The sequence below is a fragment of the Equus asinus genome, chromosome 4 (genome assembly GCF_041296235.1).
Source record: "Equus asinus isolate D_3611 breed Donkey chromosome 4, EquAss-T2T_v2, whole genome shotgun sequence".
In the NCBI taxonomy this organism is placed as follows: Eukaryota; Metazoa; Chordata; class Mammalia; order Perissodactyla; family Equidae; genus Equus; species Equus asinus.
In genome coordinates this window covers 14,069,609-14,094,384 of record NC_091793.1, presented here as the reverse complement: position 1 = coordinate 14,094,384, position 24,776 = coordinate 14,069,609, and the positions used below count along the sequence as shown (strand labels likewise).

Sequence of the window (24,776 nt, the reverse complement as noted above, 5' to 3'; positions counted from 1 at the left end):
CAGTGGTGTTCCCTTGATTGTCAGGACATCCCGCCCACTGGCTATTCCATGGGCACCTGGAGGCCCAGACAGGCCAAGGCACTGTCCTAGCAGACGGAGCAAGCCACAGCACCGAAATTCCGTCTTTGTTGTCTGGGACAGCCTGGGTTGGTAGGGGGGCTGCAGGGAGGAGGTACCCCAGGGCCGCAGCCACGGCACAGGGTGGGAGGGCTGCCTGCTGAGCGGTCTTAGTCTTTTTACCCACACTTTCCAGGTGAGGAAACCAGGGCTCAGAGGATGGTCACTTCGGCCAGAGTGGAGGCTGTGATGCTGGCCGGGTTGCAGCTTGCTGTCCCTGGAGGCCGGGCTGGGATGGGCAGGGGGGCAGCAAGTGACTGCCGCCTCGTTTGGTCTGGCCTGAGGGACCTGAGGGGCCTGGGGAGTTGAGGTCAGCTTGGGAGGTGACACCCAGCCGAGACGAGGGCGAGGGGGCATTTGTCCACACAGGTTATCACATTCTGTCTCCGCGCCCACTGGAACAAGGCTCGTCAGGACACGGGAAGGCTGGCCGCTGCCCCATCAGACACCAGGCTGCTTGGGTGTCAGCGAGGCCCCCCAACCCCAGCAGGCCCTCCTGCCTCATGGGTCCTCACTTCCTTGGCTGCCAGAATGTGGCCCCTGCCCGTCCCCTGCTTGGGTCCTCCGCCCTGCTCTGCCAGCCTTGAGCCCAGGTGACCACTCCTTGCCCAGAGCCCCCATCACGGATCACACCTGCCTCCCCGAGGTGCCTGGGGCCTGGCTCACCTCCCGGCCAGGGAGCCAGGCCAGCCAGGGAGGGCAAGGCAGCGCCTGACGCCCTGTGCAGCCCCTGGAAGCCCCCTGTGCCTCCTGCTGAGTCAGGAGAGAGATTTGTCTCCAGATGCCCCATCCAAGGCTGATGACCTGGAAGCACCAGCCCCGCGTCCTCCCTGGGAGCCAATACCCCCAGGCCGCCCGCTGGAGACAGAGTACACCTCCCACAAGGTCTTCTGTAGTGTGAGCAGCCTTCCCCCCGCCCTGCCTGGTGCCAGAAACGGGAAAAGACGGGCCAGGTTAGCATTCCAGGTTCCTTCCAAGTGCTTCTTTCTAAGCCAGCAGACACTTCTGAGAACAGCTCTGCTACGGCCAGTGCTTCCAGGGCCGGTCAGGGCACTTGTGCTTTAGCCACGTGCTGCCTGTCACTGTGCAGGCATGGGGTCGAGGGAGTTAAATTAATTAGACAAGCAGAGGGCTCCTACTGCCCGGCCTAAGGGCCGCACGTTTCATCATCCAAGGGGATGCTACTAAGCAGTGCCTCCCAGGGTCCAGGTACAGCAAGGTTCACCCTGCCCCTGAGATAGAGGTGAACTGACCAGGGGACTCCTGGCCACTCCGGAAGTTGGAGTGCTTACCCACCAGTGTGGCTGCAGGTGCCGTTCCAGGAGGGGGAAGTCCTGGGGAGTGACCGGCCATGTAGGTTCTCTCGGGTGGGGCCGCTCCCCTCCTAGTGGGCTCCACTTGGGCAGCACTGCTGGGGGCGGGGCCCACGGGAGCTGGAAGGGATGCCCAGGCAGTGCCCTGACCCCCCAGCCCCTCCAGGTGCCCCCTTCCCTCAGGGATGTTGGGGGCTCCCCTGCCTGCCCCGCTGCTGGCTGAGGACCCTGGCACTCAGGCCCAGGCTTTCAAGTGGACTCATGAATGGAAACCGTGTTTCTCTGCATCATTTCGATACCCCTTGGAGCATTTCCTGCACATCCTGAAAGACAGACCAGGGTTTTGCATTTACTTTCACGGGACGCCTGTGAGCCCGTAGATGATGGTCCACCCTCCCGGCCTCCGTCTTCCAGCTCAGAAAGGACAGGTGGAGCCTGCACAGGGCAGCGGCCGCTCCCAGTCCTGGCATTGCTGGGCACGGAGCACAGCTCCGCAGCAGATCCCGCCCCACCCCTCCTGCGGCGCCCAGCGGCCCCGCGCCCTGGCTCTCTCGCCACTGGTCCCAGCGATTCCACTTCGTTCCCACGTCCTCAGAGCCCAGAGAAGGTCTGGAGGACACGAGGATCTCTTCAGACTGAGGCAGGAGCATGTTTTTAACAAGCAGGGGTCACAGCCTTCGTTATGCCACCGGGGTTCTCGCCGAGGGGTCTGGCCCCAGGGGACTGGCAAGGTCTGGAGACCTGCATGGTCTTCACAACTTGGGGGAGGCCAGGGGTGCAGCCTGACACCTTCAGTGGACAGGACAGCACTGTCCCCTAATGAGAATGATCTGGCCCAAATGCCCATAGTGCTTGGGGGAAGCCCTGGGTCCCAGTCACCTGATGGGAGAGGCACACGGCCTTCCAGGACCTCGTGGCTCAGACAGCCGTACCTTTCATTGCCCACTGGGGACACTTGATCATCAAGGGGGCCACTGCTAACAGTGACACGGGCTAACAGGCAGGAGAACGGGACTGGGCATATCCCAGGCATGCTGCAGGTGGCCCCCATGCAGGGGCAGGGAGTGGCTTGTCTTCCATGTTCCGGTGATGGGCTGGACTGGCCACGTGTGGACACTGAGCCTCATCCAGGAATCCGCACCGTGATCCTGGCAGCTCCTCTGGGCTCCAGGTCCCTGGGGCGCCCAGGTCCATCCCGTCTGCCATGCGGGGAGTGAGGCCACAGGAAGCCATACCCAGCCTGGAGGCAGGGGGCTCAGTCTAGAAGTAACTGGACTGGGGTCCGTCGGGGGCAGGAGCCGAGGACGCCGTGACAAGGACTTCCCTTTGCCGCTGACACAGCAAGTTCCAGATTCTCCAGTCAGAGCTCAGCTCACATAACACACTGGGCTCTTTCCAGCTGAGGGGGCTGTTGTCCCTCTTGGTCCAGGGCCTCTCTAGGTCTCCAGGTCCTGCTTTGACCACACAGGGCACCTTGTCAGGGGTGGGCAAGATCTAGGAAGGCGGGGTGCAGCCAGGGTCCTGTCACCCTGGCCCCGAGACAGAGGGGCTGCCTGATGTCCCGGAGTCTCTGGCTGAAGGCCGGCGGGCATTGCGGTCCCTGCCTGTAGCAGGATGCGTGGCGAGTGATGCCGGCATGCCTTTTGTCGACCTTTGCGGAGTCGCCAACTGCAGAGTAATTACCCAGGTGTCCGATGTTGTGCCAGCAGCCTTCCAGGCCAGCTTGGGACGGGCCCTGGGGCCACGTGCTCCACTGGCAGGCAGTGCCTCATTAATAGGCACATTAACAGGGCTAATTGACTGGGAGCCAGCTGGACGGAGGTGAGGCGCTTAGCAACGACGTCTTGGGGCGCGTTCCCTGCCTTGGGAAGGGCAATCAAAGTGCCGGTGTCTCCTTTCTGTCCCTGCATAGACGCCCATGCAGCAGCCATGGGGTAGGGTGGCCAGGTCAGGGGAGGTGTCCAGGCCCCAAGTCCCTGCAGGGTGAACCCACAGCCAGGGAAGGGAGCAGAAGGTGCATCTGCTGGGCGAGGCACTCGCCTCCTTTTGTTTTTCTACCTGAAACCAGGCCCCCAGCCTGAGGACCAGCCCAGGGGAGCCCCCAAAACACCCTCCGGTGCAGAAATAACCGGGGCCCCGCAGGGCAGCCAGCTGGGAGGGGCCGGCCGGGCACTTGCTCCTGGGGAGGGAGGCTCGAGGTCAGAGGGGACAGGGGGTCCGTGCACTTTCTGCAGACAGTGGGCCTGTGTTTTGGAGTCACGGGTTTTCCTTCAGGAACGCTCTGGGGAGAGTCTGGCTCCACTCACCCTGTTCTGCACCCCTCAGATGGAGGAACTGCTGGGCCAGGTGAGAGGTCGAGTCAGGGGCTCCTGTGGGCCCAGCCACTCTCGAAGGTAGGGGCACGCCCAGCTGCTGTGGAGGAGGTCTGAGTCCTGGCCTTTCTGTGGCCAGGCCAGGGCTGAAGCAGGCCACTTTAGGCTCCTGGGCAGCAGCTGCGGCCGGCCCAGGTGTGCATGTGGCTCCTAGTAGGCAGCCGCATCCCACAACATGTCCGCCTTATGGGCAGGGCTGGTCACGCAGCCTCCCTGCGTTTCCAGAAGGAAGTGGCCTGAGCAGGCTTCCTTGATGGGGAAGGAGCTTCCCAGGACTCAAGAGGGGTCTCCTGTTCCTCTGACGCCCCAGTCTGCAGCCCCAACAAGACCTGGAGTGGGCCGGCCGCGTTGGCCCTGGGGTTCTGCTTGCCGTCCCCCAGCTCCTGTGCATGGCAGCATTCCTGTGATTGCGTCCAGGTCCCCGGGCTGTGCAATCAGACAAAGCTCTTTGGATCAGAGCCCCTTATGGCCTCATTACCAGACCCAGGAGACGTGGCCCCCCGCGGGCCTCTCGGAGCCACATTCACTACCCAACAAATGGATTGGACTCTGATGCAGGGACCCGGGTACAGGCACGTCTGGTTTAGCGATGGGGACATGTTCTGAGAAATGCGTCGTCAGTCAATGTCATCGTCGTGTGACCATCACGGGGCACTTACGCAAACCTAGGTGGTATAGCCCCCTACACACCTGGGCTCTGTGGTACTAATCTTATGGGACCCTATTGGATATGTGACTGCTGTTGACCGAATCGTCGTTATGGGGCGAGTGGCTGTGACTAGTCGCTCCTGCCCCATGCGAGCCTCTTTCTGCTCTCACGTTGAGGCGACTTAGGGGGAAAATCTCACACCGTCAGGATTTTCTGATATGTTTGAGACATCCCAGAATTTAGAGTGTGTAATGATATGCAGAAGGACAGCGGGGATCCTGGGTGGCAGCTGATGATCTGAGTTTGGATCCGGCCTGTCCTCTTGCTGCTTCCGGCCTTGGGCGACGATGGGACCCTGAGCCTCCCTACTCACTGAGATGCAGAAATGTATCCTACCTTGCAGGGGGTGCCGGGTTTCAGGGACCAGCCAGCCACGTGGCTCCAGGCTAGGGCTGGGTACAATCAAGTCTGCCCAGTTACACTGTTGCTGAGAATCAGTATTTAATGTGGTAACAGGGAATCTGAATCCTCTGAGCCCTGGGCCCGGCTGTGTCTTCTTAGAGTCCATCTCCCACCAGCAGGGCCGTGGTGGCTGGGGTGCCGGTGTTTGCTGTGAGGCGAGCCCCCAGCCTGTGGCCTAGCCGAGGTCGGGGGGTCGGCAGCCTCTTCAGGAAGCAGGGAGGATGAGGACCAGCAGGGGCCGGCTCTGTGATGTGTGACCAGGCTGGAAGGTACTCAAGGTCACGCCTCTCCCTTCAACTGCCCTTCACTGCCCGGCTCTGCCCAGGCCCGCACCCACAGGGCCCTCCTGGAGCCAGCATCTGCCAGGCCCTTCCACCCTGGGTGAGCCAGCCTTGCCCCCTCTAGCTAGCACTGGGCCATCCCTGGACATCAGGCCCGGGGTGCTGTGATGGCAACCCAGCCTCTAGCCAGGGAGTGTTTGCTGTGGCTGCTGTGATAGAGTACTGGGCCCTCAGTGGTTTAAAACGACACAAATTTATTCTCTACAGTTATGCAGTCACAAGTCTGAGACAGGTCTCATTGAGCTGGAATCAAGGGGCAGCCAGGGCTGGTTTCTTCCGGAATCTCCAGGGGAGGTCTGTTCCTGGCCTTTCCCAATTCCTTGGCTCATGGCTTCTTCCTCCATTTTCACAGGGCGTCACTCCAACCTCTGCATCTGGCTTCACCTGGCCTTGTCCTCTCTGTATCCCGGCGTCCCTCTGCTTCCCTCTGATAGGGACCCTATGATGACATGGCCCCAGGACCATCTCCCTTCACCTTCCTCTTTTAGGGACCCTGTGATAACACAGCCCCAGGACCATCTCCCTTCACTTTCCTCTTATAGGGGCCCCGTGATGACATGCCCCCAAGACCATCTCCCCGCTCAAGAATTCGGTCATGTCTTTACCACTCAAGGTGACACTCAGCCTTTTCCAGGTTCCAGGGTTTGGGTCCTGGACATCCCTGGGGCTGTTCTTCTCTTACTGCGTGGGGCATGTTTCTAAACCCCTTTGCCGTGTTGTCAGTCTTGCTGTGTGTCTTCAGGCCTCTTCCAGCCCTGGGGCCCACTGGGTGGCTGTGCCATTAAGAGGGAGGGGCTGCTGTGTACAGAGAAGGGCCTGCGATCCTCATCTTGTCACCCCTCACCCCTCAGTCCACTGCCTTTCCTCGCACCGTCTGCTCTGGGCGGCGGGGTCCTGGTCCAGAGAAGGAGGAGTGTTGTCTCGTCTACTGGCCCATTTGGCCCTCAGGAGACCGAGGCTGATGCCAGCTCCATGGCCTTCCTGTGACCGTTTAAGGCCATGGGGGTGAGGCCACTGCACCCAGAGGTCTGTGGTCGCCTTCACCGTGTGTAGGTACCACTCTGGAGCCCTGACCTGGGCCTTGGCAGAGCCTGGAGAGTCCTCCCGGTCCGGAGGGGCCTCGGTACTGCTGTTGGGGGCTCTACCCCCGCTCGGTGGCCAGTATCAGGGCTGGTAGCTATGGTCAACCTGCTCCTTCTGTCATCCCTGCAGAGAGGACGGGGCCTCCTGGATGGTTTTCATGCAGCCCTGGCAGAAGCAGGCCTGGATGAAGTCACCAATTGGGGTTCTGGAGGCCTGGGTTGGCTCTGTGGGGTCGGGGACATCAAGACCTCATATGGCTTTTGTTGGCTCACTGGGCCTCGAGCTCTTGGGTTACTGAGCATGGAATGGGGTGCAGGGGCTGGGACCTGCCTGGCTCAGCATGCGGAGGAGGACACACAACAAGGATCTTCCTCCGGCTCCTGGGGAGCTGGAGCGGAGGGAACCCAGGGCCCCTGGCAGAGAGGCCAGGGCTGCTATGGTCCCAGGGCTCAAACTGTCCCCTCCTGATGGAGAAGTCAGGGGCCTCCCATGGGTATGCCATCAGCCCTGACCCTGTGGCCTCACTCCTTGTAGGACTTTCGAGAGCCAGCTGGACTTAGTTCTGGAACATGCTCCTGAAGAGGTGAGCCCAGCCTGCTGATGTCGGGCGGGAGTGGGCTGTGTGGCCATCGGCGTTCTCACTGTCCCCTGCCCCCCCAGCGAGAGGGAGAGGAGGTGAAAGGCAGGGTGACCCAGTGACCCTAGAAGAGTCCTTTCACTGGGGGCCTGCAGTGTGAGTGGGAGGGCCCATCTGGACCTGAAGGGTGAGTAGGGGCTCCCTGGGCAGGCTTTCTGGGTGGGCACAGCCAGGGATCTGCAGGGGAGCAGTCGCTGCCAGGCTGGAGGAAAGCCAGGACCTGAGGCCTGTGATGTCCTGTGAGGAGTTGGCGTCTCCCTCCAGCCTTCTCCAGGGCGGAGCACACACCCACATGTTCACACGGTCCACTTCAAACCGCCCTGCTCTCTTTGCAAGCCTGGCTGGGGCCACCTCTAATGACCCTCCCCTCCCTAGGTTGGGGGCCCAGAGCCTTCCAGAAACAGCTGCTCCTCCGCAGGAGGCGTCTGTCTCCCCAGCTGTTGTCAGGGGCACCTCAGCCCTTGACGGGGTGCTGTGTTTTCTTCTTGAAGCCGTGGTCCCAGCTGGGGTGGCAGCTGGCTCTGAAAGCTCGCATCTCAAGGACAAGCGTGCCTCCTCTGGGCACTGTCCTGTCCTAGGGGAGTGACGGCAGTGGTGGTGAGTGTAGGCGGAGGTCCCCGACAACTGTGTGGTGGCTTCCATGCGCTCAGATCACCTGGCGCCTGCAGCCCACTCTGGTGCCCCCCGCTGCATGTTGGCAGGTGCCAGATCGCACGGGTGGCCCGGGGGACCTGGGTCGGGGGAGGAGGGCAGCTTGGGCAGGGGCGGCATGGTTTTAATTTTCGGCCCCCCATGGAGCCCCACTGAAGTAGAGCTGTTCTGATCCGGGCTTTGGGAGGCCCTGGGGAGCCGGCCCGGTCGCAGTAATCAGTGTCATTACCCTTTTCCTCTTTCGTGGCAGTCCCTTCCATGGGCTCCTGTGCAGATCCAGACGCCCACTGGCTCTCGGAGCCTGGCCTGACACATCTGGAGGGGCCGGGCTGCTGGCTTCCAGCGGAGGCCCCTGAGCTGGTAAAGGGGAGCCCACTCTCTCCACCTTCCCTTCTCGGCAGAGCTGCTGTGCTTTCCTGGGCTCTTCTCGTGTTTTCCAATCTGCAGGAGGCTGCAGGACAGGCCAAGCAGTGGGCAGGGTGCTCCTCGCCTCTATGATGAGCTGGCAGAAGGTTCCGGAAGGGTACAGCCCACTGTGGGATGGGCCGCCGCCTGGCCCTCTTGTCCCAGTTCATCCAGCCTCTGGGCAGAGACGCCGCCCGGGTGGGAGGGCTGCCCAGGGAGGAGAGAGCACGGCTGTGGGACAGGATGGGGGGATGACGTGACGGGATGGGAGCAGGTTGGGACGAGGCCAGCCGGATTCTGGGAAGTTTCCATGAGAAGATTTTGACTTTGCTGGAAAAGCCATAATTATATTTCACAATTATGTTAGTGGGGACAGTCAGGGGAAGTTGGGGCTGAATTACAGAGCAGGGTGGAGTCAAGGTTCATCTGTAAGATGGGAGAAGAAAGCCAAATCAGGGCAGGAACACTGCGGGACCAACTGCCTGTCTGGACCGCAGGATGCTGTCGGCCAGAACCAGGAAGTCACAGGCAAACCTGGTGAGGCAGCCCCTGGGGCCCTGTGAACCCCATGGGAGCCCTTCCCTCCTGGTCGTCCGCATTTGAGTTTTTGGGTGCCACCTCTGGTCTCTCCGATCCTGGGGGACGAGCTGGGAGGTTCAGCTGTGGGGATAGAGGGGTCAGCCAGGGTTAAGGGCCAAGTTGATGCTACCTTGTGCCCCCTGATTCCCTTCCAGGGTGTGTCTGGGAGCCCAGGTGAGCCAGGCCTGAGCACAGGCCATGCTGCGGGTTTCCAGGCCCAGAAGGGTGGCATCAACCTGGGCACAGGGGCTGAGGGAGCTCTCCATTCAGGGGATGGAGGCACATTGCTGAGGGTGGCCGTGAAAGTATCTCCCGGGACCGGGCTGGGCAGGTATGTCAAAGCTGAGCTCCTGGGAGCACAGGCGGCCATCCTGGGAGGTGGGGCTGGAAGGCAAATAAGGGCCCATGAGAGAGTCCTCGAGCTTGGCAGGCAGGTGGTGTGCCGCCCTGTGGACGGTCCGAGCGGACTTCTCCCTGGCTGCTGAGTCCCACAGGACAGAGCACACAGGCCCCCGGGGACTGCCCAGGAAATTCATACGCGCGTGAATGCGTGCACATCTGCCTTTGTGTGCACGCACCACCGTGTGTGTGCCTACACAACTTGACCGTGAGCCTGCATCCTGAAGGAGGAGGGCACGCCCCAGCAGAGGACACGGCCAACCCCTGAACTCACACTGTCACCCCGGTGTCCCCATGGGTGACTTCTGAGGGCCTATGGACTGGCCCGGCTGGCTCTGGGTCCCCAAAGTCTGAGGACTGTGGGGATGTTCCTTCAGTAACGGGGTGTGGTCGTGTACATGCAGGACTCGGGGAGTGGAGCCTTCACTGGGGTGCAGCCGCCCGTCTCCTGTCTCCTCCCGCTGGCCGGGGCCTGGAGCAGCCTTAGCCTGGACCGGCCGGGGCTCTGCCAGGTCTGTAAGTTGTGCTGCGCTCATGTGCGCGGAGCTTGCTCCAAGCCCTGGGCCGTTCTGGGTAACTGCGTGTGTGAGGCCACAGGAGGATGGCCTTCTGTACAGACCCCGATTTCGCTTAATTTCTTTATCACGCCTGGCACACTGTCGTGCCGAGATAATCCTCAGCTGGTCCCCACCCTGTCCCACGGGGGAGCTGGGCTTGGTGATCTGCCACGTGTGTTGAACGAGTCCATTGAAGTCGAACTGCAACAGAGGATTTGATGCCACGGTTTAATAGCAAACTCGATTTCAACCCAGCTCAAACATTGAGACTGTAATACTCCACCTGATCTTAAAGAGGGTTTTTCTCTGTACTTTTTAATCCTTGTGCTGAATGTCTATATGATCAGGGATAAAACCAAACATTTAATTTGTGAGCACAGTGTCGAGGCTAGGATCTAGACAGCTCCAATCTGGAAGTGATGTCTCCTTTTGTGATGGGAGAGGCTTGGTGTCAACTGAGGAGGCCCAGGGCTCTGCGCTTGGTGCTCCTTCCTCCCAGAGTCGGGGCCCAGCACGCCCTGCACCAGGGCTGGAGGGGGAGTGGCTGTGAGTCTGCACTTCGGGGATGACACTAGCGTGGGCTCAGCCTGCAGCCGTGGCTGAGCACGAGTTGGGACCACTTTCTACCGGTGAGAGGAAGAGGATGTGCTGTGCCCGGGTTCAGGACATACCAGTGTCATCTCTGGTCAGGAGTGGGCAGGGGCCCCCCACCTAGCAACCCCAGTTGTTGTCACCTTGGTGCCCCATGGCCAGCTGGAGGTGTGTGGTTCGTTGGCTGTGAGGGCGGGTGCAGTAGAGCTGTCTGCACGTGGGAGCTGTGTGTGTTGGAGAGCAGGTCTGGAGGGTCCCTCTGGCAGGTCTTCTCTAGTCCTTGCCCTGAGCGCCTCCTAAGGAAATGGAGGTGGACGTCCAAATACCGTCAGTGCTGGGTAAGGCTGGGGTGTGTGTGTCTGGGACAGCAGTGTGGCATCTGGGACGTGTGTGTGGTGTGTGCACACGTGTGTGTATACCAGACAGGCAGAGGTGGAGAGCCGGGTGGTCTCCATCCTGGGAGCCCCCCATCACCCCTCCTTTTCACCTTGTCTCTTGGCCTCAGGCCAAGTTGGCTGGTGAGTTTTGCCCGTAATAAAAATAGTAATAATAGTGATCTGCTAATTGATGCTCTGAGTCTGAGTTGGGGCTGCAAGCGCCTTTGTCCACATCACCATGGTGTGGCCCCGCCCACGACTGTGAGCCATGCTTTCCTCCAGGGCTGCCTTAAACTGGTGATGAAACACTCCATGCACACTGCATGTGTGAGCCGACGGGGCACAGGACTTGCCTCTCCGCCCCAGCCAGGGACTGCCTGCTCCCCCGTGCGTCCACCAGACCGGCCCTCTGCTATGGCTGTTAGCAAGTTCTTTAAATCTTTTCTCCCTCCGATTTTGTACATGGTCTTTTTTCATCTTGTCACACTTTGAGAATGAGCCAGGCGCAGATTTGACAACACGCGGCATGAGGATGCCCATCCGAGGGGATGGATAAAGCAGTGTCCTGCCACAGTGGCGAGACCGCAGACCCCGTGAGCATCATGATGCTGTGGTGCGAAGGCGCCCTGTGTCCTGAACTGAAATCCGGCGTCAGGTGGGAAGCATTGCCCGGGGCCTGGGAAGCCGTCCACACCATTTCCAGCCACCAAGGTCACACCGTATTCTCTGGTTTGTCCCTGTGACACTCAGAGTGACGCCCTTCCCTTAGCAGAGTCTCCTAGAGGTGGGCTCACAGGGGGAAGGCAAGGATCTGACGGTCTTGGTGCTGAGCCCATGGGTCCCCCGGGACTGCTGCTCCTCTGTCTCCCTTGGGTCCTGTGGGACTGGAGATTCTTTCCGGTCCCCACTGGTCCTGTGACTTTCTTGTGAGGAGCTGCCGGCCCCTGGCCCATCTCGAGGGAAGACTTGCCACCCCCACCTCACAGCTGGGGGCGTCTAGCTGGGGCACAACCAGCCCAGGACTCACGCTCCTCCCCCACAGCCCGGGAGGCACAAGAGCCGAAGCATCAACTTCACGAGCTGCGTTCCAGGGGCTGCGACGTCAGGACACCGGCTGGGTCTTATCGGCGGGAGGCTGGGCCCGGTGGACCCGCTGCCGTGAGCCTCGCGTGCGAGGCTGGGCCTGGAGCAATGGGGAGTAGTTCTGCACCCCTGCGGACTCCTGACACCCCAGGAGGTCGTGTTGAGACCAGGCCCGTGTGGAGAGGTTTGCGGGATGATGGAATTGTGCGCGGCTGCTCCGTTCCTGCTCCTGAGCTGGGTCTCCTTCGGCTCCACCCTTGGCAGTAGCCCTCTGCCTGCTCAGGACAGCGTGGAGAGGCTGTCTGAGGCCTTTGGGAGGCCAGCCAGCATCTCCCAACATCAAGGACCCCTGTTCCCCTGGGGGCCGATCGAGGGCTTCCACTTCGTGGTCCCCACTGGGCCTCCTGGGTGCCTGTCACCACTGTTGGTGTGGCCGCACTTGGGGACAGAGTTGTGGGAACAGCTGGCCAGTTCAGGCTGGACCACAGGGCCATAGGACTCTGGCTTCTCAGAGAAGGAAGAGGCTGAAGGTGATTTAGGCCAGTGGGTTATAGATACAGTGTCTTTGACGATAAATCCTGATTTAAGAAAAAATAGGGGCCGGACCAGTGGCATAGTGGTTAAGTTCGCGCCCTCCCCTTTCACAGCCTGGGGTTCATGGGTTCAGTTCCTGGCCGTGAACCTGCACACCGCTCATCAAGCCACCCTGTGGTGGCATCCCACATAGAAAGTAGAGGAAGATTGGCATAGACGTTAGCTCAGCGACAATCTTCCTCAAGCAAAATGAGGAAGATTGGCAACAGGTGTATGCTCAGGGCCAGTCTTACTCCCTACCCCCCAAAAATTATATGTAACAGCTCAATAAACAAATCTGAATGACCACAGCTCTGATGACACGATCCGTTTCTGATTCTCCCCGATCCTGCAGATATTCTCCTGTCCCCTGGGCTCCGTTCTGAAAGCTGATTGGTGGTTGTCCAGAGCCAGAGGTGGCGGGAATTGGCTGCCACGGGTGTGCGGGAATTTTCTGGGAGACAAAAAGCCCTGCCTCTTGGCGGGAGCAGTGTGTGCCTGGTGTAAGCGTGCAGAACTCGTGGGCTCGCACTCACAGTGGGCATGCTCTTCTGTGCGTGAACTCTGCCTGGGGCTTGACTGTTAAAACGCTGTCCTCTGAAGTCACGGTGACGAGCAGGTGGTGACACAGGGTTCCGTAAACCGGGGCCACCACCCTCCTCGCGTCCTCTGGAAGCTAGTCCTTCTCTGGGGCGTCCTGGGCTGCAGCTCGTTCCGGGTCAGAGATACCGTGTGGGTCGTTTCTGATCCCTGATGTTTCGAGGCCTCCACGAGCTGTGACTGGAGCCTGCTTCCCTGTAACCCACCTCGGCAACCCCCCAGAGGGCCCTGGAGACCCAGAATGCCCACACAGACCCCTGACCCTTGCTGGCCATTGGGCGCATGTGGACACTCGGTGCTCCCCCAGACCCACCAGGCCTGCTCTTGAGGCAGAAGAGTGGACACTCCTCCCCCCAGGACACCGATGGCCTGTGTTGTGTATGCAGTGCCCCAGGCCATCCTGCGGGAGCTGCACCAGTACCCCACGTCCCTCTGTCCACAAGCCTCTCCGGGTCCCGTGGCCCTCCCAGCCGTGCCCTCCCTCACAGTACTGGTACAGGGTGGGTTTCCTCAGCGCTGCCTGCACCACCTGGACCCTCTCTGAGGGCAGAGCCGCCTTCTCACCTGGCTGCTACCCAGGCCCAGGGCAGGGTGGGCATGGCTGAGGACTTCCCTGTCCAGCCTCAAACTTGACCAGGACGGGCTGTGAGTGTGTGTCCTAGGGAAGCTGCACGTCTGAGCTCCACATGGGACCCACAGGGGCCCCTTTCCTCCCTGCTGGGGACGTGCCCCAGGCGCCCATCTTCTGTGTCACGTCATGCACTAGAGGTCGTAACCCAGCCTGTGGTCAGCTCCGGCTGCCCAGGGCCGGCCCTCCAACTGGCTGGCCTCCTTGACTGCCCCTTGTTTTCATTCTGATCCAAGTACAGCACTGACATTTGTGACTGCTAAATGCCATCCTCTCGGTCGGCGCCTGTCAGAGTCATTTTGAATCTTTATTCTGTCATCCATCACATCAGACATCCCTCCCAGATTTATGTCATCGCCCAGGCAGATTAAACAGCTTTTCTGTGCGTCGCCAGAAATGAGGGGGTGCTGCACGGAGGCCCAGGCCCAGCCGAGTCGCCCCAGGACTCCTTCCCACCTGGGAGTCCACAGGGCGCTGGCTGCCCAGAGTCGTCCACCTGGAGCCGTCGGCCGTGAACTGAGTCCAGGTGTAGAAATGGCTCCCATGCCCAGCCCAGCACCAGGGGGAGTCTGGCCTTCAGGACACTCCCCATCCTTCCCGTGAGTGGGCTCAGCGTCTGGTGGGGGCAGCGGTCACTGGGGACCATGCTAGGGTTTTGAGGCCTGGGGTCCTGCCATCCAGCCCGGTTTGACTCAGGGAATGAACAGAATTTGACAACAGTAGGCTGGACCAGCGAAACAGCTGGTGGAGGAGGCCTGTGTGCTCGGCTCTGGGCCTCCCACTCACGGCTACCCGGGACCTGTGACCCAGAGCCCCAAGGGCCGAGAGCGCACCTGGGAGTTGCATCCACAGATATTTTTTTAAGGTGCCCCTGCCCGAGTCCCTGGGTCCAAGAACATGACCCCCAGGAGTGTGGTGTAGCCTCTGTGCACTGTTTCTGTGAAAGCTGTACCAAAAAGGATGGGAATGGCGCTCGTCTTACAGGGGGTTGTGGAGGGGTCGGCACGGACCCCCAAGTCCAGTCCAGCCCAGCGCTGGCACCCCAGGCGACTAGCACAGTGAGTGGGACCAACTCTGGGCTCTTAGCCTGTAGGGCTGCGTGGGTGCTGGGCGTCCCCGGCCCCTTGTCGGGGTACCTGCAGCTGCCTGGCTGAGTCTGACTCTCGGCCAGTGGCTTCAGGAAGACCTGGAGCTCAGCCGCAGCTGGTGGCCCCCGAAGATGGAGCCTGGGACCCCACCTCCAGGCCGGGCCTGTGTCCTGGCCTCCTAGCACTAGCGCCCTCCTGGGCCTGCTCTGGTGGGCCCACCCGCAGAGCTGCTGCACACCCAGGGCTCCTAATCCCAGGTTCCTGGGAGCCACCAGACTGGACACCTCAATCCCCCTGCCTGGGGGACACTCAGAGTTTGGTTCAGCCACTAGCAGGGCCCTAGGGGTTGTTGGACCTGACCGTGTTTGTCACACAGCCACGCTGCAGGGCATATGGGCTGGACGTCAGAGCTGGCGCCTGGGTGGGTGTGGAGGTACACCATGCCCGCTGTCCTGTGCGTGTGAAGAGCATGCATGAGCCCGTAGCTGCTCCTGGCCATGAGGAGACCCCCACATACCTGACACAGACAAACAGCCCGCCCGCGCTCACTTAGTGACTGAGGCAGACTTCCCTTGGCCACTGGGTGGGGCCTGCTCCCTCGGGGGGCCTCTCAAGGGCCGTGCTCTTCTTCTCAGGCTCAGAGACCACAGCCAGAAGCCAGGGTGGTGCGTGGTTCATGCCTCCTCTGCCCCGGCGGTCGTGACGAGCTCAGGTCCCAGCCCTGCAACCCCAGCCAATCTCTGAGCCCGCACACAGGTGAGGCTGCCTCCTGTGCTCGGTGGCCGGGACGGGGCTGAGAAGTGAAGATCCTAACCTGCGCCCCTGTCTCGAGAGCCCCCTGGGGGACCCCACCTGTGGACGAGGCACTATGGCCGGGGGGAGCATGGCTGGGTTGTTCAGGTGGAGAGGGGTCCCTGTGCGTGATGACAAGCTGGCCTTGGAAAGGGGAGTTTAGCGGATCCACCCTGGCGCACCCTGACCGCAGACACCATCTGGGAGGAGCTACAGGGGGTGGCCCATCCTTGGGGGAAAAAGGATCATTTCTTTCTTCTCTTAAAATTCTTTCTGCCATCTGGTTTTTGTTCAATGGTTATATTGCTGCCTTTATAATGAGAAAAACTTCTCCAAAGTTCTGTTCTGCTTCTTTCCATCTTCCAGGCAGCTGCCTGTCACTCCCCGGCACCGTCCCTGGGCACACAGGTGTGCATTTGTGGGTCCCGGGCCCCCAAACCCCCAGCGCAGCCTGAGGGTTCAGGCAACCCGGGCAAGGAGGCTGGCCCGTGTCCCCTCAGCACAGGTGGCTGCGGTGGGTGAGTGGCTGTGTGTGTGCTGGAGGGTAGGTGTCAAAGAAAGAATGGGGATTTGTGGTTTGTTTGATTTCTGAAAGAGTTATCTTCTGGTCTTAAAAGCAAGGCAAGTTCTTTATTAAAAAAAAACTTTTTTAATAGATTTTTGTGCCTGCCCTGGGTCTGCCTGGGGCTCTGGGGTGACCCAGGAAACCCCAGCTGTGGGTCCGGCCCATCCTGCACAGTCCCGGTCTGCTTGGATTCCCTGGGACCCATCCCGACAGTGGAATCCCTATGCTCTGCCGCCCGTGCCGCCGCCTCGGCCTGGAGCCGGGACAGCTGGATCAGCCTGGTTTTGCTTCCTTGGCCTGTGACCCCGGCCAGCCGGCCTCCTCCCTGAGCCTCCACTTCCCCACCTGGGAGAAGGGACGAGGGCGGAGCTCCCCTAGGATGGAGGAGGGTCAGCACGGGGCTGCCTTGTCTCCGGACATCAGGGAGCCAGATACCTTGGGGTACGTTGGCCTCTGTTTCCAGAGGGCCCCTGTCTCGAGCCTGGGGATGAGGCCACCTCCCCACCTGGACCCAGCCCTGCCCTGGAGCCCCGCACACAGGCCCCTCTGTGAGTCCTGAGGTTGCATGTGTGCCTGTGTGTATATCCGTGTGTTTGTATATGTCTATCCGTGTGTATATCTGTATGTTTATATCCACGTGTGCGTATCTGTGTGCATATCCATGTGTCTGTGTGGCCTCCTATGTGTTTATATGTGTGTATCCATTCATATGTATCTGTGTGTATATTTGTGTGTTTGTTTATATCCATGTGTGTATTTGTGAGTATATTTGTGTGTTCATATGTGTGTGAGTATATTTGTGTGTATGTGTATCTGTGTGTGCATATCTGTGTATATATTTGTGTTCATGTGTGTATCCATGTGTGTATATCTGTGTGTTCGTATGTGTATATCTGTGAGTATATTTGTGTGTTCATATGTGTGTACCATTGAGTATATTTGTGTTCATATGTGTCTGTGTGTATATCTGTGTGTTCGTATGTATGTATCTCTGTGTACATACCTGTGTGTATATTTGTGTGTTTGTATGTGTGTATCTGTGTGTGTGTGTGTGTGTGTGTGTGTGTGTGTGGTGGAGAGAGAGCAGAGACGAGCTGAGAGAGGAGGAGGATGGGCAGGAAGCAGGGGGCCCCAGGCTCTGGAAGCGTCCTAGCTGTGTGCTCACCTCGTGGCCCCAGCGCCCCTCCCGGGACCTGCGTCAGCCCCCTGAGAGGCCCCTCTGGGAGGGGTGAGTGTTTGGGGGGGGCTCAGCTGTCAGAGGGCGAGAACCTGGAGGAGAGTGGAGCTGGCCCTACCAAGCCTATCTGCCTCGTCCTGGGCCTGGCCCCCAGCTCCACTCGACCCCCGGCCGAGCCCAGTGCCCTGTGTGCTCACGGCTTTGACCAGTGGTGCCACCCAGGCCTTGGGGTCCACATGTGTGCTCTGCTTGGCGTGTGACGTGCAGCTCCGTCGGGGCCCAGCCGGCCGCCCCACTGCCCTCAGAGCTTCAGGAGCTGGGGATGATGGGACGGGACGGTGGGGCCTGTGGAGGGCTGTGCCCAGGGTGGGGGTGTCTTAGGGGCCCGCGGCCTCCACTCCAGGTGCACGGGCCAGGCCCTGCGGCCAAGATACGCGTCCTCTGCCCTGGATCTGGCTCAGGTTGGTATGCCGCTGGCCCAGTCAGGGGACATGCAGGGCTGAGGCGCAAGGCAGTGAGGTCTTCACAGCCAACTGGAGACCCGCATGGCACAGAGGGATTTCTGAGGGCAGGGGGCCCACCTGTACCAGCTCTGGGCGGAGCCCCCGGGGTGTCAAGGGCGCTGTCGCACCTCAGCTCTGCGTTAGAAGTGACCGGTGTGGCCCACTGTGCCCAGGGCCAGCCTGCTGCTCATCCCCTCACCCCGCCCCAAACTTGGGCACCGGCCAAATAAGGTGCAGTGGATTTCCTCCAAGCCGAGCGGGTCTTGGTGTGCCCAGGGGAGTGTGGACGGACAGGGAGGGTCCAGCTCCTGGAGCGAGTGCTCCATTGTGTCCACACAAGTTTGTGAGTTCAGAAGCAGATGGTTGTGTTCCAAGTACTGGGTAGCAGTGGGTTAGGGCCCATGTTGAACTTATAGCCTTAGTTGGATGATCGGCTCCCAGAGTGGAACCGTTAGCACAGGCAGGGCTGCGTGGAGGCCCAGCCCTGGCTGATTCTTCTCTGTCACATTGAGCGTGCACACGGTTCGAGGTGACCACCCATCTGATACCTGATCTCCGTGTTCAGCCGCGTGACCTGCTGGAAACATTCAGCTCGTGGTGTAAGAGCCACCAAGTGTCTGAGGACCGCCGGCTCCTCCGAGCCCCCCAGGCACCTCGGGTTTCTCGGTGCCTCTATTTTGGGCCCAGCTGCTGACCCACTGCCACTCCATCTCTGTCCCCTTGCCCTTCACCTGGGCTGCTTGCTTCCAAGAGTCCTGGACTGCCCCTTGGGCCTCCCAGGAGACCTGGCATTTGTAACTGTCGTCAGGGGACACCGGGTGCCCGCATCCGTGGAAGCGGAGTGGAGCCCCGGGGAGCAGACTGGCGGGGATTGGGGCGTTTATCATTAGCTCCTCCAGGAGGCAGGGACAACACCCCAAGAAGATGAGGCCAGCCCTGGAAGATGGTCACAACGCAGGCTGAGGAGGATGCGAAGGAGCCCGGGGTGAAAGCTCAGGAGGAGGGCCTCAGGGTCTGCAGAAAACCAACCCAAACATGGAATTGACTGGGTGAGAAATGTGGGCAGAGACCCTGAGGAGGGGCGGCCACGGCAGCCACGGGACAGCTGTGTAGACGGATGGAGCCGGGCTGGCCCTGGCACTCCGGCTGAGTCCTGGACGCCTTGTCAGCTGGTAACGAGCTAAAAGCTGGGGACACACGATCTCCCGAAGACAGCTGTGCAGGGTGTGCACCCCGCAGGTCGACGTGCATCTCCTTCCAAGTCGGGCATGTCCGCGTCTCACACAGAGGTTGGTGTTGTTCCGTTTTTAGGTTGAATGGTGTCCCCCAAAAAGATATGTTTGGGTCCTAACCCCCTACCTGTGAATGTGGCCTTTCACAGAAATGGGGTCTTTGCAACTGTGGGCAAGTTAAGAGGAGGCCCTTAGGGTGAGCCCTAATCCACCATGGCCAGTGACCCTATGGAAGCAGAAGAGACACATCAAGGAGTCCTCGGCTCAGTGACAGCACGGCCACCCTGGGTCTCCGCTCAGCTGCAGTAGGCGGGCGGCTCCTAAGAACTGCCCCCTGCCCTCTGGCTGTGAGGAGGCCACTGGCCCTAGGTGCCTGGGAGATGGGCCTCTGCCGGCCGTGACATCAGCCAGAGGTGCCTGGAGTCCGGGTGGGCGGCAGCGAGAACTGGGAATAGCAGAGTGCCCCGTGTCAACCTGCAGAGCTTAAAATAGCTGCCGGGAGGGAGCCCACGCACTGGCCGACTGCAGATCACGGTGTGGGACCAGCCAGTAAATCCCCACATCCTTGTCCACATCTGCATCTTTATCCACATCTGCAACCCCACCGTGCTCGGGGGCCCGTGAGGCAGAGGTGCCTGTCACCACGTCTCTGAGCCTCTGACCTCTGCTGTTGCCAGGAAGCGTCACCTCATTAGCCTGGACCACTTCTCTCTGCTGCATTTGTTTGCCCACTTATTTATTTGTGGGTCGATTTATTTATTTTTGTCTCATTCTTAGGACAGTACATAATTTGTGTGTAATTAGCCAGTGAGAGTAAAAATTTGCAGCCAAAGCCTTCAGGGGAGGTGGCCTCGGGGTGTTGGCCATGGGATGGGGTTCTGCTCAGCGAGGGGGTCCCGGTGGTTGGTGAGGAGGTGCCCCACGTCCTTCGTCCCGCACCTGTATGGTCCCCCTACACCAGCCTCATGGGCTGTCCCCGGCTGGCTCTGGGCAGCTGGGTTGGGGCCCCTGTGCACAGCACCTCTGAGCTCCGGACCGGCATGTCTGGTGCCCACTGTAGACGCCTGGGGCCTCTTGGCTCACACCCAGACACGACACCGCCAGGGTAGAGGGCAGCCTGGACGGCCCCAGGCCAGCAGAGCAGGTGGCTACTCCACATGCTTCATCCTGCCGGCTTGTGCCGTGCCTGACCTAGCCTTGGCTCTGGGCTCGGGTGGGGACCTGGAGGTGACAGAAAGGCAGGCACCATCCCGTGCAGTGCGCTGCCCGGAGGACCCAGGGGGCTGCCTGCAGGAGAGGGCCTGAGGTGGCAGCAGGGGCAGGTGCCAGCAGGAGTGTGGTGGGCAGACACTGGGGCTGACTGATCGGCAGCCAGGAGCAGCAGGGGCCACCACCCTCCTCCACCTGCACCCAGGGTCCCCTCCAGGTATCACCTGCTCATTGTTCCCTGTTCTGAGCCACAGCACCATCCCCCCTCATTGTCCTGTGTTCCTGCTGACCCCCATGTCCCTGCATCTGTGTGCAGCCATCTCCCCCACTGGGAGGAGCCCCCCAGGGCAGAACGCCATCTGCTTCACTCACATTGTGGTCCCAGGGCCCAAACAGAGGACAGCATGCTGTCGGCACTGGCTATTTCCTGAGTAACTGACAGAGCAGGGCACTTGAGTGAGTGAGGCCTCCGCGGGGTTCTACAGGGTGGGTGCCCAGGTGGAGGCCAAGGCTTCGTGGCCAGGTGGGAACAAACCAGCCAAGGGGCAGCCCAGAGTCGCAGCGTGGGCGTGGCCCGGGGCTGCACTGACGGAGCAAGGGGAGGACCCCTAGCCTCCCTCCCGCTGGGCGTGGCAGCCAGGTTTCATCTTCACCGCCCGCCTCGAGTGCTGGCGCTGTCTGTCTTGGTGTCAGCACTCAGTACTCACTAGTGGAGCCTGTGTGCGTTTGACAGCAGAGTGGTGTCTGAAAGGACGCAGGGTTATCCTTCTGCCGGGACAGTGGGCCCGGGGCCTCAGAGAGATGGGTGCTCTCCCTAGGATTTCAGACATGTGAGGGGTGAGGAAGCCAGTCAAATTCCTTGAGTCGTCGCCTTCAAACGGAGCGCGTCCCTTCTCTGCACGCTGGGATGGCCCAGAGCCAGATGCAGGCCACAGAGCCGTGCCGCCCGCGTCCTGTGCTCTGCGGGAGCTGGGACAGTGTCCATGGGGCCAGCAGGAGTGTGGGGCATGTCAGGCAGCCTGTGTGCACCCATGTGTATGCATCTACACAGGCACTTGCACCCTGTGTGAGTGTCTCTGTGTTTGTTTGCGTGTCCAGGTCACATGTACACAGTACGAGCAGCGCTGTGTGTACTTGTGTGGCCTGTGGGTCTCTGTGCCTCTCGGCCTCAGCGTGTTCACCCCTGAGTCCCGCCTGTGCAAACCTGTGTGCGGTGTGCTGCCTGTCCATCTACCAGGCACGTGCAGCGTGCACATCTGCACTTCCTGTGTAGCTGCATCTGTGTGTGCGTCTCGTGTGCATGTGTGCGTGCGTGTGTATGCCCCAGCCTGTGGGAGGGAGACGGCCCGGCGTGGAGGGTTCTGTCCAGATCCCATGGCTCTCAGCTCTGTCCGGATGTGAGGTTTCTACCTCCTGGACCGGCAGCTTGTGAAGCTGTCACCAGACCTGGGAGAGGGTCTGTGGTGGTGTCCCCACCCTCAGGCCAGCTTGGGCACTGAGCTGAGGGGCCCAGTGTGGATTCAGGTCGCTGGGCTTTGTGTCATCCAAGTTCCTGAGATCAGAATGCCTGACAGTGTTAGAGGCTTCCTCTGTGGCTCAGTCTTCATTTCTGGTGCAACCGAGATGGGCCCATGTTTAATTTCCTATCTCCCGAGTCAGGGCCACCACCGTGATGTTGCGTGGAAGTCAAGGTCAACTGGCCCCATCCAGTGTGCAGCTTTTATAAAGCGGGTTCCTGAAAGCGTCATTGGAGGTGCTGGCGACGTCTCCTGTGGGAAGACGGTCTCCCTGTGGCTACTGTGGGCCCCTTTGCAGAGCAAGATGGTGAGTGGCTTGTCTCCAGGGGACGGCCACTCAACCCACATCTGTGCCTCTCTTGTAGGTCAGCTGGCCGCCGGCACCTGTGAAATTGTGACGCTGGACCGGGACAGCAGCCAGCCACGGAGGACGATCGCCCGGCAGACAGCTCGCTGTGCGTGCAGAAAGGGGCAGATTGCGGGCACCACGAGGGCCCGGCCCGCCTGCGTGGACGGTAAGAGCCCATGGCCCAGGTGACCCCACTGAGGGCCAGGGGAGGCTGCACGGCAGGCGTCCACCCGACACAGGGCCCCCACCCACCCAGAATGTTCCGTGGGGTGCCCTTGTTCTCAAGATCAGGCCTCAGGCTGACTGTCTTGTCCAGTGTGGCTGCTCCTGGGGGCAGCGTTGGCTTGTGCACCTGTGGGCTGACTGCTGGCTGTGGGCTCGGTGTCCAGGGTGCTGGGGACGCAGATGGCGGGGAGCGAGGTCCCCAGGCGTGGTTGCAGGGAGTTACTGGTCTGGAGGCTGCGGGTCCTCCAAGTTGCTGTGGGCAGACGGGAGCAGAGGCCAGGCCATCCGCAAGACGGCTGGTGGCTCTGGATGCTGCTACCCCATCGCATGTGGTTTCTGACGGAGGCTGCCAGCCAGGTGGTGGGCTCCTCTTCCTCTGGGTCAGGCAAGTGTCAGGCACCCGCAGGCCCCCGTTTAGTGCTGTGCAGAAGGGCCTCGTCCACCAGGGCTCCGAGGACAAGCCAATGAGCCTATGCAGGGGGCTGATGGTGACCTCCTACAGGGCCACCAGAGGTTGAATGGTGTGGTCAATAGGATGTGCCCTGTTAACATCTCTGCTCTGTTAACACTCAGAAAGGCACCGTGTGTAGGGGAGGCTGTACCTTTGGGGTCCGTCTTTGGAAACAGAATCACAGGTGGTCTTTACAAGGAGGAAGGGAGCCTATGCAGCTGCTGTTGGTCTCATCCTGGGTCCATCCATCCACTAGGAGAGGAGGCTGACGTGTGCAACCCCTGGGAGAACTGGCCCAGGCCCAGGCGGTGCAGGGTGAGACCTGGCACCCCAAGGCAGATGGTCGGGGAAGGGGTCTGGTGCCAACACCAGCCAGGGGTCAGGGATAGGGGGTGGATGTGGGAGGGCGCGGGCAGGTGGGCATCAGAGCAAGGCCAGAGCCCTGCCAGCGCCTGTGACCAGAGCAGGCAGAGAGACCCCCCCCCCTCTCCTGAGGTGGTCTTGGGGGGCTCCTGTGGGCCTGGCCAGCAGCAGCTTTGTGTCCGTCCAGGTTCCTTGGGGTGGATGACCCCACACAGGGGTCTGCGGGGGCCTTGGTTCCTCGGGGGCTTCAGGAGACGTGGTCACAGCACGTCACGGTGGCCAGGTCCCAGGGTTCAGCCACTCCCTCCCACAGGGGCAGAGAGGGACTTGCCAGGGTCTTCTAGAGCTGGATTTGGGATCTGGGGCTTCTGGTTGGGGGCCCCCTGCCCTGCAGCCTCTGTGTAGGGCTCTGGGACACAGGCTCCCCAGCTCAAACCCACTGCCTCTGCTCAGGAGCCCGCCTCTACTCTGATCTCCGACACGGGGATAATACCAGTGTTCGTGACAGTCACCTGAGAAGTGCCGCACCTGGAGCTGAGACATCCTGAGCGCTGGCAGCCAGCTCAGAGAGGCCCCAGTGATGGGTGGGGGACGTTGGGAGCAAGGACACAATCATAACTGTGGGACCTTGGGGAGGGCTTTCTGACGAGCTAGGCAGGTCCCAGTGCAGCCCCCAAGGCCAGAAAGGCCGCCAGGAAGGGGTCAGCAGGGCCTTGAAGCCACCTCAGGGTCTGGAGCTGGTTGGATCAGGGACCCCGCGCATGTCACTGATGAACCTGTCCTCAGACTGTCTGGGCACGTGGCTCTGCAGTGAGTCTGCCTGGGGTCCATAGCCGGGAGCTCGAGCCCCACTGGGCGTCCAGCAGGAAAGACCAGGAGCAGGTGAGGGCCCAGGGCTCCTGGCCGGAGGGGGCAGGCCCAGCCCACGCCACTCGTGACCCAGGCGCCCGTGCACCTTGGGACCGAGCTGGTGGCTCAGGTGTGGCCACGTGGGGGCCTCGCCTGCAGAGCCTGGCCACCCAGAAGCTCCCTGAAGGCCCGGGGCTGTCGGCTCACCGACCACCCAGGCCCCACAGACCCCACAGCCATGTGGCAGCGCCTGTGCTGCCATCCTTTTGGGGACGTCAGAGACACTCGGGAGATTGTGGCAAAGGAGGCTGGCTGCGCCGTGTCGGGGGCTGGAGGTGAATGGAGGGCTCTTAAGGCCGCTGGCGCCTTCTGGGGAAACGGAACAGGAGGAACCGTCCCTGGGGATGGTTTTGTTTGTAAGAACCTGTCATTTGTCCTTATTAAAACGTCTGTCAGTGGGTGTCCTGTGTTTAAACACCCAGGTGTGTGCCACTCCCGGGCGGCTCTCTGATTCTAGATCTCCGTCCTGCCAGCCTGAGTCCAGGGCAGGTGCGGACGAGGGGCCAGCCATCTTGATCCCAATGAAGGGAATTAATGCTCCCGCATGCCGCCACCGTCTCCGGCTCCGGTAATGGGGACAAGCTCACACGTGACGGCGCGCGGGCCTTGTCGGCTGACGTTGATTGATTCTTCCCGAGACTAGAGGGAGGGAGAGGCACTGGCAGCCATGTCCCTGCCTCTCTCCTCATTAGCCTGCAGGCCGCGGGGAGGGGGGCACAGTTGATCACTAATTGAATCTGGGGCTGCTCATCCGAAACCCGGCACTTGCCCTCTCCCCGGGAGACCCCCAGGGCCTGCGGAGCGGGTCCCAGAGACCCAAATTAAAACTGGCCATTTTCAAGGGAGGCCGGGCAAATGCGTTAGCTGGTGCTTTTTGCACAGTGGGCATTTTCCAAGCTGCCATCTAATTTAATTTTTGCTTTTCTATTTTCCCGCTCTGCGTGCATAATAAGTTGCCTCACGTATGAAGTGTGTCTGC

The 24,776-nt window shown here is 60.8% G+C and overlaps 1 protein-coding gene across 6 annotated transcripts in view; it reads left to right on the top strand.

Annotated features, from left to right (window-relative positions):
• The window catches only part of TAFA5 (TAFA chemokine like family member 5), a 346,235-nt gene that overhangs the window by 134,083 nt on the left and 187,376 nt on the right, over positions 1-24,776 (top strand). For all 6 annotated transcript variants that reach the window (XM_070506703.1, XM_044777576.2, XM_070506704.1 and 3 more), the window contains exon 2: positions 21,866-22,015. In XM_070506703.1, the coding sequence (XP_070362804.1) occupies positions 21,866-22,015 (150 nt within the window). The remainder of the gene's footprint in view (positions 1-21,865; positions 22,016-24,776) is intronic.